Consider the following 14,478-nt stretch of genomic DNA (forward strand, 5'->3'; position numbering starts at 1 on the left):
TACACGTCAGCAAAGGGCTGCTCGATTATGGCAAAAATCATAATCTCGATTATTTGGGTCAATAATTGATATCACAATTATTAAAAACGATTATCCATTTACTTTGAAAAAAAAAGGTGTAGTATGTTTTTAACAGTTGATTACCCAGAGCTTTAAGTATAATTCAATTGAAAAACCACTAAAACAAATAATGTTTTTAAAAAAAAAAATAATAATAATATTTTTTTTTATTTCGATGATGTTGTTTTCATAATCGTTAGAAACCAAAATCGTAATTGCGATTAAAAATACGATTAATTGAGCAGCCCTACCACAAAGTGTTATATTGTCAGTTTTGGTGGGCTTTTTGTCAGAAACGTCCGTACTATGTCACATGAAGGCTCTTTACACACAGCTTGTAAACCATCACCACAAAGATGCTCCATATTTGTCTGACGATCCAATCAGAACTCTTTCATCAGGTGGTCTTGCGTTTGGACAGAGCGTTTCTGACGGATGGTTAATAAAGATTTATTTAGACAGGAAATAGGAGGAAAATAATGTTTTCTTTTAACATTAAAGCATGCAATGTTCTACAGAAACCCAACATTAAGGTGTGAACCTGAAGGTGTCCTCTTTAAATGTGTTGTGTCTCCTCTGCAGGGACTTGTTGGACCTTCTGGAGATCTGGGAGCACTCGGGCCAAACGGACAAAAAGTACGTTCATTATCAACATATTTTGATTACTTGTTTGATCTTTTCTGTTAAAATGTAAGCACTACATCTAACACCCTGTCTGCAGAGATTTTTGTGTGGCCACACCTCTGTGCATATGTGTTTATAGAAGAACATATTTATCTTCCTTTTTAAATATTTCTGGTATTACATTTGACATTTCTTTTCTTTTTTGTTTTCAGGGAGATGCTGGAGCTCAAGGGCCTCCTGGAGAGCTTGTAAGTTCACATATTACCTGAAGTACATTTATGTTTTAATGATATACACATCAGTAGTTCAGATTATGTACAAAACTGTGAGAGAGTGAATATTAGCTGCTTAGATGTTAGGATACAAAGTACAGATAAAATGTTAAAAGATATGATTTGTGCTTAACTCTATAACTTACAAACTACTGAATGAAGAACTGACATATTTCTGTATATTATTGTTATTCTGATAACCTCTTAGTCTAATTTTAAACAGTATATGATCACTAAAATAATAACTGAAAGTGATTTTCTGATATTTAAAGACAGCATATGTTGTTAGTTGCAGATGTTTGCTTAGCTATGAATGTATTCTAGTCTGCACAGTTCATAAATATAAAAGATTGGCTGCATTTAAATCTTTTTTTCGAGGACCAACAACAATTTGCCATCAAGACTACTGTTTATTTATTTCTGTACAAAAGTCTAAGTCTAACAATCACTGATTTCTCTCTCACAGGGCGTAGGACCTGATGGGCTGGATGTGAGTGCAAACACAATACAACATATCACATTTGATACACAACTGTAATATACAGTAAGGGTAAACACATTTATAGTTAAGGTAAGTATTTACTTTTGTATGAACTTTAAAATCATTAAAGCATTTTCACACTGTGTATTTTCACTTAAGTAAAATATCTAAAAATGTCTTCCACCATGTTAAGAGTAGATTAAGATTTTTAATTAGATGTATGCACAAAGGATGCATTTGTTGCAGAGTTTCAGAGGCTTCACTTTCTTTTTTCTGTTTTGTTTACAGGGTATTCCAGGTACAGATGGGCTACCAGGTGAATTGGGCAAAGTTGGACCAGGTGTAAGTACACTTATTATTTGAGTGTATAAAGTTTTAAATTGTATTATCGCTAATATATGTCATGTTTACAAATAAGAAATTACAAGCATTAGCAATACATCTATTTCTAAATGTCCTCAGGAGAAGAACAGAATATATAAATAATATGTATATTTAAGGGTAGCTGCTGCTGATGCTGCATTAAGATTTAAGATTATTGTCCTAATGCTGTATTTATAAAGACCTTAAACCTTATTTCACAGGGAGCGAGAGGCAAGAGAGGTCAAGTTGGTCTTTCTGGTGCTGCTGGGCCGCGGGTAAATATCACAGCTTCTGTCTCTATTTCTGTTTTTTTACTATCTGTGAGGCTGATATAGTTAAGGGTGATGTGCATTTGTTATATTCCATTTTTAAATGGCTGGGTATCTCCTAATGAGAGGGTGCACCACTGTGCTTTGTTAGATGGTTGGGGAGAAGGGTGGGCAACACATTTTTAGGGTAGTGTTTTTTTTTGAATAAATTAACAAATAAAATCAACTACATTATATAGTATAATATATACATATATATATATGAAGTCTCTTTGGGCTCACCACACATTCTGTGTTTGTTCTAGGGTCTTCCAGGCGTGTATAATGGAGAGGACCTGGTAAGTTTGATCCCAAAACAGATCAATTTATCATCATTTCTAAAACAAAAAAAACTTGACTTGAATGATGACTGGACTCACAAAAATGTTGGTATATAAAGACACAGCTGACTATTTTACAAAGGGTGCAAGGTGAAAGCATCTTCCATTTTAAATACAAAACCATATGCTTCAAGCCTTAAAGCATATATGGTAAAAATATCCCTAAAAGTTTAAGGGACCTTTTATTTGGCCAATATTCCAATATTGCTGGTTCGTTATACAACTCAAAGCCAGACTGATGTGTTCAAGTGCTCATGGAAAGCTCAGACATCTGAAACTCAACCAGCAACTAACTTAAATCAAGAACATTGCAATAATGACTGAACTTTAACTAACTTCAAGCCGACAAAAACATACATTTCATAGCTGATTTCATAGCTGAACTGACTACCTTTTCCATGATTAAACAGCAATAAAGTAAAAGCAATATGCGGTAAAGATGCATCTTTAGAAACATTCGTTCCCAGTTAGCTCAGTAAGGTCACTGTTAGCTCAGTAAAGTCACAGTTAGCTCAGTAAGGTCAAAGTTAGCTCAGTATGGTCACAGTTAGCTCAGTATGGTCCCAGTTAGCTCAGTAAGGTCATTGTTAGCTCAGTAAGGTCACAGTTAGCTCAGCTCAGTAAGGTCAAAGTTAGCTCAGTATGGTCAAAGTTAGCTCAGTATGGTCATTACAGTTAGCTCAGTAAGGTCACAGTTAGCTCAGTAAGGTCACTATTAGCTTAGTAAGGTCACAGTTAGCAGTTAGCTCAGTTAGCTCAGTATGGTCACAGTTAGCTCAGTAAGGTCACAGTTAGCTCAGTAAGGTCAAAGTTAGCACAGTAAGGTCAAAGTTAGCTCAGTAAGGTCACAGTTAGCTCAGTAAGGTCAAAGTTAGCACAGTAAGGTCAAAGTTAGCTCAGTATGGTCACAATTAGCTCAGTAAGGTCACAGTTAGCTCAGGAAGGTCTCAGTTAGCTCAATAAGGTCACAGTTAGCCCTGTAAGGTCACAGTTAGCTCAGTAAGGTCACAGTTAGCCTAGTAAGGTCACAGTTAGCTCAGTAAAGTCACTGTTAGCTCAGTAAGGTACCAGTTAGCAGTTAGCTCAGTAAGGTCACAGTTAGCTCAGTAAGGTCACAGTTAGGTCACAGTTAGCTCAGTAAGGTCACAGTTAGCTCAGTAAGGTCACAGTTAGCTCAGTAAGGTCACAGTTAGCTCAGTAAGGTCACTGTTAGCTCAGTTAGCTCAGGAAGGTCTCAGTTAGCTCAATAAGGTCACAGTTAGCTCAATAAGGTCACAGTAGCTCAGTAAGTCACTGTAGCTCAGTTAGCTCAGTAAGGTCTCAGTTAGCTCAGTAAGGTCACAGTTAGCTCAGTAAGGTCACAGTTAGCTCAGCAAGGTCTCAGTTAGCTCAGTAAGGTCACAGTTAGCTCATGAAGGTACCAGTTAGCAGTTAGCTTAGTAAGGTCACAGTTAGCTCAGTAAGGTCACAGTTAGCTCATGAAGGTCACAGTTAGCTCATTAAGGTCACAGTTAGCTCAATACGTTCACAGTTAGGTCATAGTTAGCTCAGTAAGGTCGCAGTTAGCTCAGTAAGGTCACAGTTAGGTCACAGTTAGCTCAGTAAGGTCACAGTTAGCTCAGTAAGGTCACTGTTAGCTTAGTAAGGTCACAGTTAGCAGTTAGCTCAGTAAGGTCACAGTTAGGTCACAGTTAGCTCAGTAAGGTCACGGTTAGCTAAGGTCACTGTTAGCTCAGTAAGGTCACAGTTAGCTCAGTTTGGTCCCTGGGGTCTCAAGACAGTGGAGCCCCCTGGTGGCGGGGCTCTTCCATGACCTCAAATAGGCTCTTGTGTTTTTCAGTGTCCCAACGCCTGCCCTTCTGGACTCCACGGACACTCCGGACTACCCGGCATGAAAGTGAGTGAAATGTCCCTGATGCTGATATTACCTTCTTTAGATGCTCATCTTTTTTTTTAAATTGTTTTACTAGCTACATTTTATGGATGAGTTGAATAACTTGTTGCTCTCACCTGTCTGTCTTTAGGGCCACAAAGGAATTAAAGGTGAATCTGGAGAGCCCGGGAGACAAGGCCACAAGGTAACATACTGTCCTCTCACACTGAACAGCATCTGATCTATTCCTGCAATTTACAACATACAAAGAGTGAGATTCTGCAGAGACTTAATTATATGCAGTTTCTAGAATTCCTACAGAGGTGCCGTTTGATAATGTTATAAAAGTTGCATTTATTTTTTTAAGTTAAAATATGTCTGATAACATATGTATCAAAAATGTTTTCAGCCAAGATAAAGTGTTAGCCTACCAAAAGTGAACTGTTTTTTTTTTCTTCCGTTGAATATAATTATGTTTCATACCATTTATAAATGCGGCAGGATGAATGAAACGTGAAAGAAACGATGAAAAAAACACAACCTACTTAGAATACACAACTTATATGATAATCATACTTTTACATATGTATACTTGTGCATCACATGAGCTAGCTAAACCAATGTGAAGCGTTTATACATGTTGCTAGTAGGGCCTCTGTCCTTTTAATTATTTTTTTAACGAAGGGATCTTTAGCTTTGGATACATGTTGAGGACCACTGAATAATGAGACAGTTTCTTGCAGGCTTAGTAATTATTTATTTGCAGCTTTTGCAATAATGTTAAAGTAAATGAAAGATGAAATACTTAATGCATTTCTTGATATCACAGCATGACATTACTCACGTTCTCTTTCAGGGAGAGGAGGGCGAACAAGGAACGTTGGGAGAAGTCGGATCTCAAGGACTACCAGTAAAATATTTCACCATCCTCTCTCCACATGCTTCAAAATAAGATACCACCTCACAGTCAAACATATTAACATGGGACATTTCCATCTCCTCTCCTCTTTCCGCTGAGTAATTTTAGGGTCCCGGTGGAGCAAGAGGCCTCCAAGGAATATTTGGCTCCAAAGGCGACAGGGTAAGACGTCAAACACACAAGATGCAAACATTTCATGGAGAATTAAACAAATAAGGAAATTAAAGTCCATCGTGTTGGACCCAAGAGACAGAAAGTATATACAATCGTCTTGTTTTAGCATGCAGCCTCCATCAGGTTCTGCTTTTACAGAGAAATAAAGACACATGGTGTTTCTCAATGTCGAGGACGCTTCCTTGGTAGGACATGTCTTCCGAGTCACTTCCTTCAGAAGCGAGGCAAGAATCCTTCCTAGCCTCGGAAAACGAAGAATGGTGGAACAGGCTAACAGGTGTGCGTCATATGCGACCCTTAAATGCGATTTCCGTCAAAGATTTGGAAATTGGTCCGTGCGCAAAGCATTGTGGGGATTTTAAGACCGCGGAGGATACACATGTGCAGCCTTGAAATGTTTCGCTATGAAGGACGCCGGGCTCGGTAGAATTCCAAGGAGCCTGACATTGGAACAGTCCTTTGGCGGGACTCGATGACGTAGCATTCTTGAAATAGTGGCTCTGGAGGAGCCTTCCTCGACATCGAGAAACACCCACAGTTTATATACAAACACCACAACATGGCTGACTATCAATCGTCCAATCAGGAGAAAGCACCTATTGGCCAACCTTTTCCTTCAAAGACATTTCAAAATAAAAACTTATAAAGCAGGCAGCTCAATTTATTTCTATTTACTATTATAATCATCATTGTTTTTTTATTTATATATACTTTTGGAATTTCTATTTGTTTTGCTTTCTTGTATTGCTTTATAGTAAACATGTTTGATTATAGCAAGAAGAATAAAACATGTGAGAATACTGATTATACTTTTTAAATAAATACATGCTATAACAGAATGATCGAAACATATATAAAAAAGACATTAACGGTCATTATTATTTTTATCATGTCACTTTCTGCAATTTGGAATAAGAACCATGTGCATGTAGGTTTGACAGGTTTAGCATGCAAACCTTATGTCACCAGATGCCTTGGATGTTTGTGTTGAAGTACATTGACTCAATTGATGTCTCTCCTATTTAAACTTTTACTGACTACAACATTCCCATCTCTACAAACAGGGTCTTCGTGGAAAATCAGGAGATGGTGGTCCTCAGGGAATCCAGGGAGCCCCAGTGAGTCCCCATATCTGTTTCACAAATGTTGACCCCCTCATTGTTATTTAGAAATAAGCACTGATTTAAAAAACTGATGTCATTTTTCAGGGCGATGTGGGACAAAGAGGAGTCATCGGTGAGAGCGGGCCAGCAGGAGTTCAGGTAAGATCAAATCACAACAAAAACAACAACAGAGACACAATTTAGCAGTTGCAAACTTATACTGATTTCTGTATATATGGTAGAGACACTACATACTGATATACACCTGAACATCAGCAGGAGAGGACTCTTTAAAGTAGAGACACTACATACTGATATACACCTGAACAAAGTAGAGACACTACATACTGATATACACCTGAACATCAGCAGGAGAGGACTCTTTAAAATCTTTTTTTCATGTCTCTTTTTGTTTCTTAAAGGGTGAACGTGGTCCATCTGGAATCAGAGGAGTGCCCGGGCTGAAAGGAGAGGCTGTGAGCTGCGCTTCATTTTATCTATCATAAAATAAATGCATTTGTAAATGTATCCATCTTCCTACCTTACTGCAGTCTTGCTGCTTTCCTATTCCTGTTACAAACTCTTTCTATCAAACGCAACTACCCAACAACCAACTTTTCCTTTGTTATTACTTTTTGACATTTCTTTCTTCATGTAATGCAACAAAATGAATGCAATTTATGCACAATGTTCTATATTTTAAGCTGTTCCTTAAGGCATTAAGATGCTGGTTGCCAATTCAACTGTGAACCCAATACATCTAGTACATCTAACACATCCATTCTAAAAAGATCTGTTATTTAAAGAGACACATTTGTTCAATTAACTTTGTAAACCCTTTTATTTTTTACTGTCAACAGGGCCTTGCTGGTCCAGACGGCCGAGAGGGGATTCCTGGTCTTCCAGCAATCAAGGTAAATACTATTTATTTGTATATATTTTTTACTGCAAAACAATCGTTAAAGAAGTGTGTTTTCAGAAGAAGCCTAAAGTCTCAATCTTAAAACCTTAAAGAGAACTGGTGCATTTTAACAACACCAATTGTTTGTGTTGTTTTTAGGGTATTCCAGGGAAAAATGGGGGTCCAGGTGATGCCGGCCTACAAGGACTTCCTGTAAGTAACTTTTGACCCAAAGCTTCTGATTCCTTATTGAAAGTTTGCGATTTCTTTGATGTTTCATATTGTTTTCTCCATGTAGGGTTTGCCAGGCACTTATGGCCAAAAAGGAGTCAGTGGTGCAGTGGTATGATCATATTTTTATATTTATATTCTAAGCCTATATAACTGATGGCCACATTTAAATTGTATGTCTTTTTTGTGAACTTTTTTTTTTTTGCCACCAGGGTACCGCAGGTGACCCAGGTGTTTTAGGAATTATGGGGTCTCCAGGGAAACAAGTGAGTAAAATAACGTTTTATTTTAATTTTAAAGCAACAGTATTGAAGTAGGTATGTCAAATCATTTTAAATTACCCTAAAAACAGCTAATTGTCTTTGGATTTTATTGGTTTGAGGCATTTATAAAATTGAGGTAATTTCAAACCACAAAAAACAACAAACAGTTTTGAAGTATCTGCTCGTTCACTAAATAGTATTATGCTGCTATTTCTTTGCACCATGGTTATGCACTTATTTGATTTTATGATATACACAAAATACAATATAATAGCCATGACACATTGTCATTTGCACTGTCTATTTGCTGTTGTGACACAGTACATTCCCCACCTTTGGAGGAATAAAGGATTTTGTATCCTGAAAAACTGTTATGTGTTCAACTTCTTCTCAGTGCTGATAATTATTTGATTTGTTTCCAGGGGGAGCGTGGAGACCAGGGAGGAGTTGGACCAGTCGGACCCAGAGGAGGACCAGTGAGTCGAATGCATCTACATTTCACTTACATCTGTTTTGTGTCTCCATGAGATAGAAAATAGATTGTTAGCATCCTTCTTCCCCTTAACTTCCTTCCCCAACACTAGCTTCTCATTCTGGGCTGGGGTCAAATGGTCAAATAAATGAAGTCCTATATCTTTTCATTAACACTTTTCCTTGAGCTCGATGAAATAGATCACAAAGTCAAGGAAAGATGGGATGGAGAATTCGAAAGGGACTCTAACTGCACTTACACATGGCTTTGTAATTATGCATTGGCGAATGACATTGAAGATGGTCTGCTATGGTGAAACATCGATGTTGAGAAGATGGAATATTAAGAGTGCAGACCTTCATACTTCTCCCTGTGGGTTTTACTGAGTTTTTTCATGCAGGCTTTATAAACGTGAAGATTATAACTTCCAATATCACTAAGGTTAAAACTAAATAAGGAATATGTTCTACCAGCAACAAAAGTGAAATGAAATAGTTGTCACATTAAGAATTCTCACGCTCCTGACCATCCATATTTATAGTCTTGAATCCAAGCAACAAACTCTGGTGGTAAAAAATGAAACCAACACGGATGTGCCATAAACTGCAGTTCCTTTAATGGCCACTCAAGGCTATAAGTTAGGAAATGACTATTCCACCTTGCCAAGGCAGATCTGATCATCCATAGTGTTTCTAACCCTAAAGTCCTGCTCTTTGTTTATTGGGCCAACCATCACACACTAACAGGACATGACACAAGCCCCAAATCCCCTTAATTAAACTACAGGCACATTGTTAAAAATATTTTAGTTTTCTGTCTAATTTTACCTTGTTTTTTCTCTTCCAGGGTGCACGTGGAGTGAGAGGGAATGAAGGGCCTCTAGGAGGAGCAGGAGTGAGGGTAAGACCCAATAAAAAAGGTTTAATATCAGGGTGGAAGTCAACTGTAACAATAACACCACACCACATCTCGAAATGGTTGACGCAGTGTCAGAGAATGTAATCACCCAGAAAATACAGCTTTATGGGTAAAAGAGACAGTACCGTTCCATTAACACTGGGCCAAAGACAAACCTCCAAGAATATCTGGAAACAGAGGTGACTGTGTACGTGCTCATTTTGATTATCTAATTATCTGTAGTGTTTATTTAGCTGAGAACAGGATTAGGTAGAGGTCTGACCACAATGGGACGGATAGATAATGTATCTTTCCTCTATCACAAATATGCAGGGCATTGTTGGGTTTGTATTTGAGAGGTCAAAGTTCAATTCAAACAGAGGCAAGTTTTATTCCTGATTACTTGTGTGCCTTTCGTCCACGTGTCAGAAACACATAATAATATAAGCAATAGTTATAGCGGATGGTGAGCATGAGGCAATTACAAAAAGATACGAGGAAGTGCTCTACATGAAAGAAAGCCCTAATTTCAAATGCATTTTAAACCGGGTTAATGTTTCTTTTGTTATCAAGTGATAGCGTTATTAAAAACAACATATTTTACATTTTAAGATTTTTTGGCTTTTTGCCTATTTTGAATAAACTGAACAACCATTTATTAAAAACCCCAAATCTCATCTCTCAACTTCCTCGGTAAAAATAAGTAAGTAATTAAGCATTATTTTCAATATAAATAACCAAATAGATAAAAAAAAAAAATCTTTACGTCCGTTTTTCTTATGCCAGAACACAAAGCATCTCTTTAATCCATTTACCAGAACCAGGACACTAAATATATATTTCGAGGCATATATATTTTACATGTTGCGTGTGAAAGATGGAGAAACAAGGAGAAAGTAATTACCTTGTCCTTTCATCTACTCGAAAATATTAATAGTGAATCTGTAATAGATAAAAGCCACATGCTAGTGGTCGGCGTAAAGTAAATAGTGTCATAAAAAGTAAACCATGCATGCTTTTATATTATATTTAATTACACCCTTTTGGTTTAAATATACTACAAATAAACAATGCTTAATTTGATCCAAATCTGGTGCACATCAAAAAACTTCTCAAAAAAGGGTGTGGCCCCAGTAAAGAGCCCTGTGGTACTCCAACATTAGTTACTGTATAAGACAGGGTTTCCCACACATAGACTTTAACGTCCGCCAAAGTATATTTTGCGACCCATTTAGGTTTAATCTTTTTTTTATCCGTCCGCAAGCACGACGCCATCTGCGATCGATTAACTACCCCTCCTGTACCTGTTCGCTCTGCTATCGCGCAAAGGGTCTGCTTTATGCACTCCGCATTAACTCCGCTGCGAGGCTCCGGCGAACATTTCATGAGCGAGCTCCACTAGCACCCCCCCCCACCATTCTCAGCTACCACCACAAGTATATTTCAGATTTGTGGAAAATACTGTAAGATGTGCATATTATTTATATATATAAGGTTACGGCAATACCATTTAGTAAATACCAAATTGGTAATACATATATAAACAGCTGATCACACAAATTCATTTTACATTCAGAACTCAAACTATTTGTTACACCTGCAGACATCAATCCGTACATATCATAGTATAAAAAGTATCTGATAAAGTCTAAAGTCTCTATATGAATGTAATAAAAGAGAACTGGCAAAAACACTGGATCATAGCTACGAGGAAGTTCTTGATTAAGGTGCAATTTGTATCACTTTGTCAAATCCTATCTGTCCGCTAAGTTTTAAAGTTCTCACAAACAAACAAGTGTTTAAAACCTTCCTTTCTTTCGGAAAACTAATAAAACCTTTGAGGAAAACAATAGGATTATGCTAATATACAAAAAGATTAGAACATGACTGGATCGAGAATCTGAAAAATAAATATTTGTGATTAACCTGAATTCAAAACACCATAATCTCCTTCATCTCTGTTCAGCTGCTGAATACTTCAAACTAAGAGATCAAGGCCCTGAAATACAAAGCTAGCAATCAGTGTCCATAAATACTATCTCCTATCCTGAACGTATTATTCAACACGAGGATCATTCACCAAGATAAACCTTGTATCAGGGAAATAAATCCTCTTGCAATGCTTTTATTAAACAGCAGCAGGTCTTTATGAACTTCTGTCCCTGCAGTTAAGTCTCTAATCCGTCGGGGAGCGTGCATGAATGGCCTCTTGTTGCAGAAGTCTGAGGGCCCAAAGGGGTTTTTCCTGCAGCTCAGGGGGGGATTCGGGGCAGGAAAAGAAGCCTTGAAAGAGCTCTCTGTTCCCCAGGAATGCTTAAAACCCGTCGGACCACTGTACGCCACAATCAGTGCCCACACCCACCCAGAAATATGTGGATAATTGGGAGGGGGGGTCCTTCAGATGAAATTGTTTTTTCTGTGCATGTGGTCAGGTTAAAGTGGGGGAGGGAGGCGACTTTTCTAAGACAGTCAGACCTTGTGTTTTGATTCTGAGTGTGTATTAAAGTGTTTATTTCTGTGTGTTTCTACAGGGAGGTAAAGGGGACCCCGGCCTGCCCGGACTTCCTGGTCCTGCTGGGTATCTTGGGCAGAAGGGCGAGAGGGTAAGAGACACAAAAAATGATACTCGAAAAAGCAAAGATTAACTTTAAAGGGACAGTTCAACACAAAAACCAAAAAACGTTTTCCTTTCACCTGTAGAATTTCACACGGACCGATACTTGTAACTTAAATGAAGACAGATGTTTGAAGGAGATGTTTTCACAGCAAAAAAAATAGACATTAGAGAGGGAATTTAAATCTGTGTAACTTCCTAACAAACACCAGTAAGCAAATGGTTTTAAAGGGTGTATATTTCGAAGTATGTGGGATTTACTGTGTATGTTTTTTCAACCTTAACCCTAGCTCAAAATCGAATTGAGTACGGAAATTCACAACTACATTTCTGGTATTGTGACATCCCTTACCTGTCATGCTTTTTATCGGTGTGAGTTGACGAGTGTTGGATATATCGGCCGAAGACATTACACTCTGCTTGTGGTGCTAAAAAATCAAACAAATGCTATTGGAAACCTCAACAGCAAAGTATCTTTCAAAGAAATCTGGACCCGGTTACTCAAGATAATCTACAGACATGTTGTGAGCAGTATCCTGTGGGATTTTCTTTTTAGCATGCGTGCCTCTACTAATCTACACAGAGCTCACCTAATATTAAAGCTTAGACAAAGAGGACTCCTCAATGTTTATGTTTACACCCCAATATCACAAGCTTCCTGTCCATACATGCTTTCTGCTGCACACTGATACAGTCGATAGGGGGAGCTCGGGAGAAAGAAAAAAAAAAAATAGTTCCACAACAACGTACATAGATTATCTTCAGTATCTGGGTATGATTTCTGTAAAATGCTGAGAAAAAGAAGACATCTCTGAGGTCGATAACTCCAACACTCATCGACACACATCAACAACTTCTAGACTTATAGAATAACAGGTTAAAAAAAGGGGGTTTCTTTTATTTCGAGGCGAACTGTCCGTTTACAGGTGAAGCCATGAGCCATTTTCAATTACTGTATAGAAAGCGTATATATATAAAAGTGTATTTCATATCCCACATGTTGATGTTATATTGTTGTTTTTGCTGATGCTGTTGAGAATGATGTTGATGTCAACATGTTATGTTCTCTTCCCTCAGGGTGCAGTTGGTGTTGATGGTCCAAAGGGAGATCAGGTATGTTTCATACGTTTTAACACCTGATTACTGCTAAGTGTTTAACGGCTCTACATTTAGAGCCAAAATGAATCATGTCATGTACTTTTTTATTTCAGGGAGCTGGAGGTGATGAAGGAACTCCAGGAACTGTTGGAGAACTGGTGAGGAATCAACAAATGACAAGTGATGGACTTGATCTGCTTTGGTTTTCATGTAGATTCTATATAATAGTCTCTTGAGAGAAGAAAGGAAACTGAAGTCTCAATGCATTGTTGTGAGGAATAAAACTCATGTTAAAAAGTGACATAATTAGGATGCAAAAGTGTATGAACATATGATTTATCTTTCACTCTGCAGCAACACTTCTACAAACTCTCTGCAGACAACAGTGCTTATCAACGTATCTTTTTCCTTTCAGGGAGAACAAGGAGAAGCAGGAGAGAAAGGATCGGTAAGTTCACATAAACAAAACATCATAATCACGACACTTCAGATATAATTCAGTCACTGGACACGTCATGTGATTTTTTTGGGAGCATAACCTCGTTGCTGCAGTTTGGAGTTAAGGGAGATGGAACTGTGAAGCAGCTGCAGGACATTTTGGATTTTACATGAACAGCTGATGCTTCTTGATAAATCTATTGTTTGGATTAGGTATTTTGAAACAACAGCAACTCCTGAAGAAAAGCCTTTCCTTCTTATTTATTGATCTCGCCTTTCTCTTGTTATTTGAGAATATGGACACAGGCCCAGGGGCCCAACATGTCTCACAAAGAGAGTACCAACAGATTCAATGACCACAAATAAACATAACAAATCTATCAAAAGCAGAAAATCAACTGCAAAGACAAACCAAACAACTATGGAGTGACATCAAATTAAATACAAATAAATAATAAAATAAAGAAAATATTGACTTTTGCTGCTTTTTTATTTGTTGCCCTGATCCCATTATATTTGAACAAAAGAATGAATTAAGAATACAAATCATCTGTTTCTCCACCTCTCACTTCAGCTAACCCATGTTGCAATAATCCTATCATAACAATGTTCATGTCTACCTGCTGCTGTTGATAACAGACAGGCCCACCAGGAGACACAGGAAACAAAGGACCAGAGGGCGGCCGAGGACAGCAGGGAAAAGATGGAAAAGAGGGTCAATCCGGACCACGAGGCATGCAGGGAGACATGGGAGTACCGGGACTAACGGGGACTCAGGGACCAGCGGTAAGACGGTTTTCTTAAAGGTCACCTATTGTGCAAAATCCACTTTCTCATGTCTCTTCTACATCAACATGTGTCCCCTCTTCTTCATGTCTCTTCTACATCAACATGTGTCCCCTCTTCTTCATGTCTCTTCTACATCAACATGTGTCCCCTCTTCTTCATGTCTCTTCTACATCAACATGTGTCCCCTCTTCTTCATGTCTCTTCTACATCAACATGTGTCCCCTCTTCTCATGTCTCTAGCTCAGTAAGGTCACAGT

The 14,478-nt window shown here is 38.0% G+C and overlaps 1 protein-coding gene across 1 annotated transcript in view; it reads left to right on the top strand.

Moving 5' to 3' along the window:
* col9a1a (collagen, type IX, alpha 1a) overlaps positions 1–14,478 on the top strand; it is a 21,219-nt gene that overhangs the window by 5,039 nt on the left and 1,702 nt on the right. Inside the window, exons 5-28 of the mRNA XM_010776179.1 lie at positions 643–696; positions 897–932; positions 1,423–1,446; positions 1,726–1,779; positions 2,022–2,075; positions 2,375–2,407; positions 4,290–4,346; positions 4,474–4,527; positions 5,179–5,232; positions 5,350–5,403; positions 6,480–6,533; positions 6,624–6,677; positions 6,941–6,994; positions 7,379–7,432; positions 7,579–7,632; positions 7,718–7,762; positions 7,863–7,916; positions 8,336–8,389; positions 9,232–9,285; positions 11,814–11,885; positions 12,974–13,009; positions 13,108–13,152; positions 13,410–13,442; positions 14,072–14,218. Coding sequence (XP_010774481.1) covers positions 643–696; positions 897–932; positions 1,423–1,446; positions 1,726–1,779; positions 2,022–2,075; positions 2,375–2,407; positions 4,290–4,346; positions 4,474–4,527; positions 5,179–5,232; positions 5,350–5,403; positions 6,480–6,533; positions 6,624–6,677; positions 6,941–6,994; positions 7,379–7,432; positions 7,579–7,632; positions 7,718–7,762; positions 7,863–7,916; positions 8,336–8,389; positions 9,232–9,285; positions 11,814–11,885; positions 12,974–13,009; positions 13,108–13,152; positions 13,410–13,442; positions 14,072–14,218 — 1,284 coding nt within the window. The remainder of the gene's footprint in view (positions 1–642; positions 697–896; positions 933–1,422; positions 1,447–1,725; positions 1,780–2,021; positions 2,076–2,374; positions 2,408–4,289; positions 4,347–4,473; positions 4,528–5,178; positions 5,233–5,349; positions 5,404–6,479; positions 6,534–6,623; positions 6,678–6,940; positions 6,995–7,378; positions 7,433–7,578; positions 7,633–7,717; positions 7,763–7,862; positions 7,917–8,335; positions 8,390–9,231; positions 9,286–11,813; positions 11,886–12,973; positions 13,010–13,107; positions 13,153–13,409; positions 13,443–14,071; positions 14,219–14,478) is intronic.

The sequence above is a fragment of the Notothenia coriiceps genome, unplaced genomic scaffold, assembly GCF_000735185.1.
Source record: "Notothenia coriiceps isolate Sejong01 unplaced genomic scaffold, NC01 NC01_scaffold00000339, whole genome shotgun sequence".
Taxonomy (NCBI): Eukaryota; Metazoa; Chordata; class Actinopteri; order Perciformes; family Nototheniidae; genus Notothenia; species Notothenia coriiceps.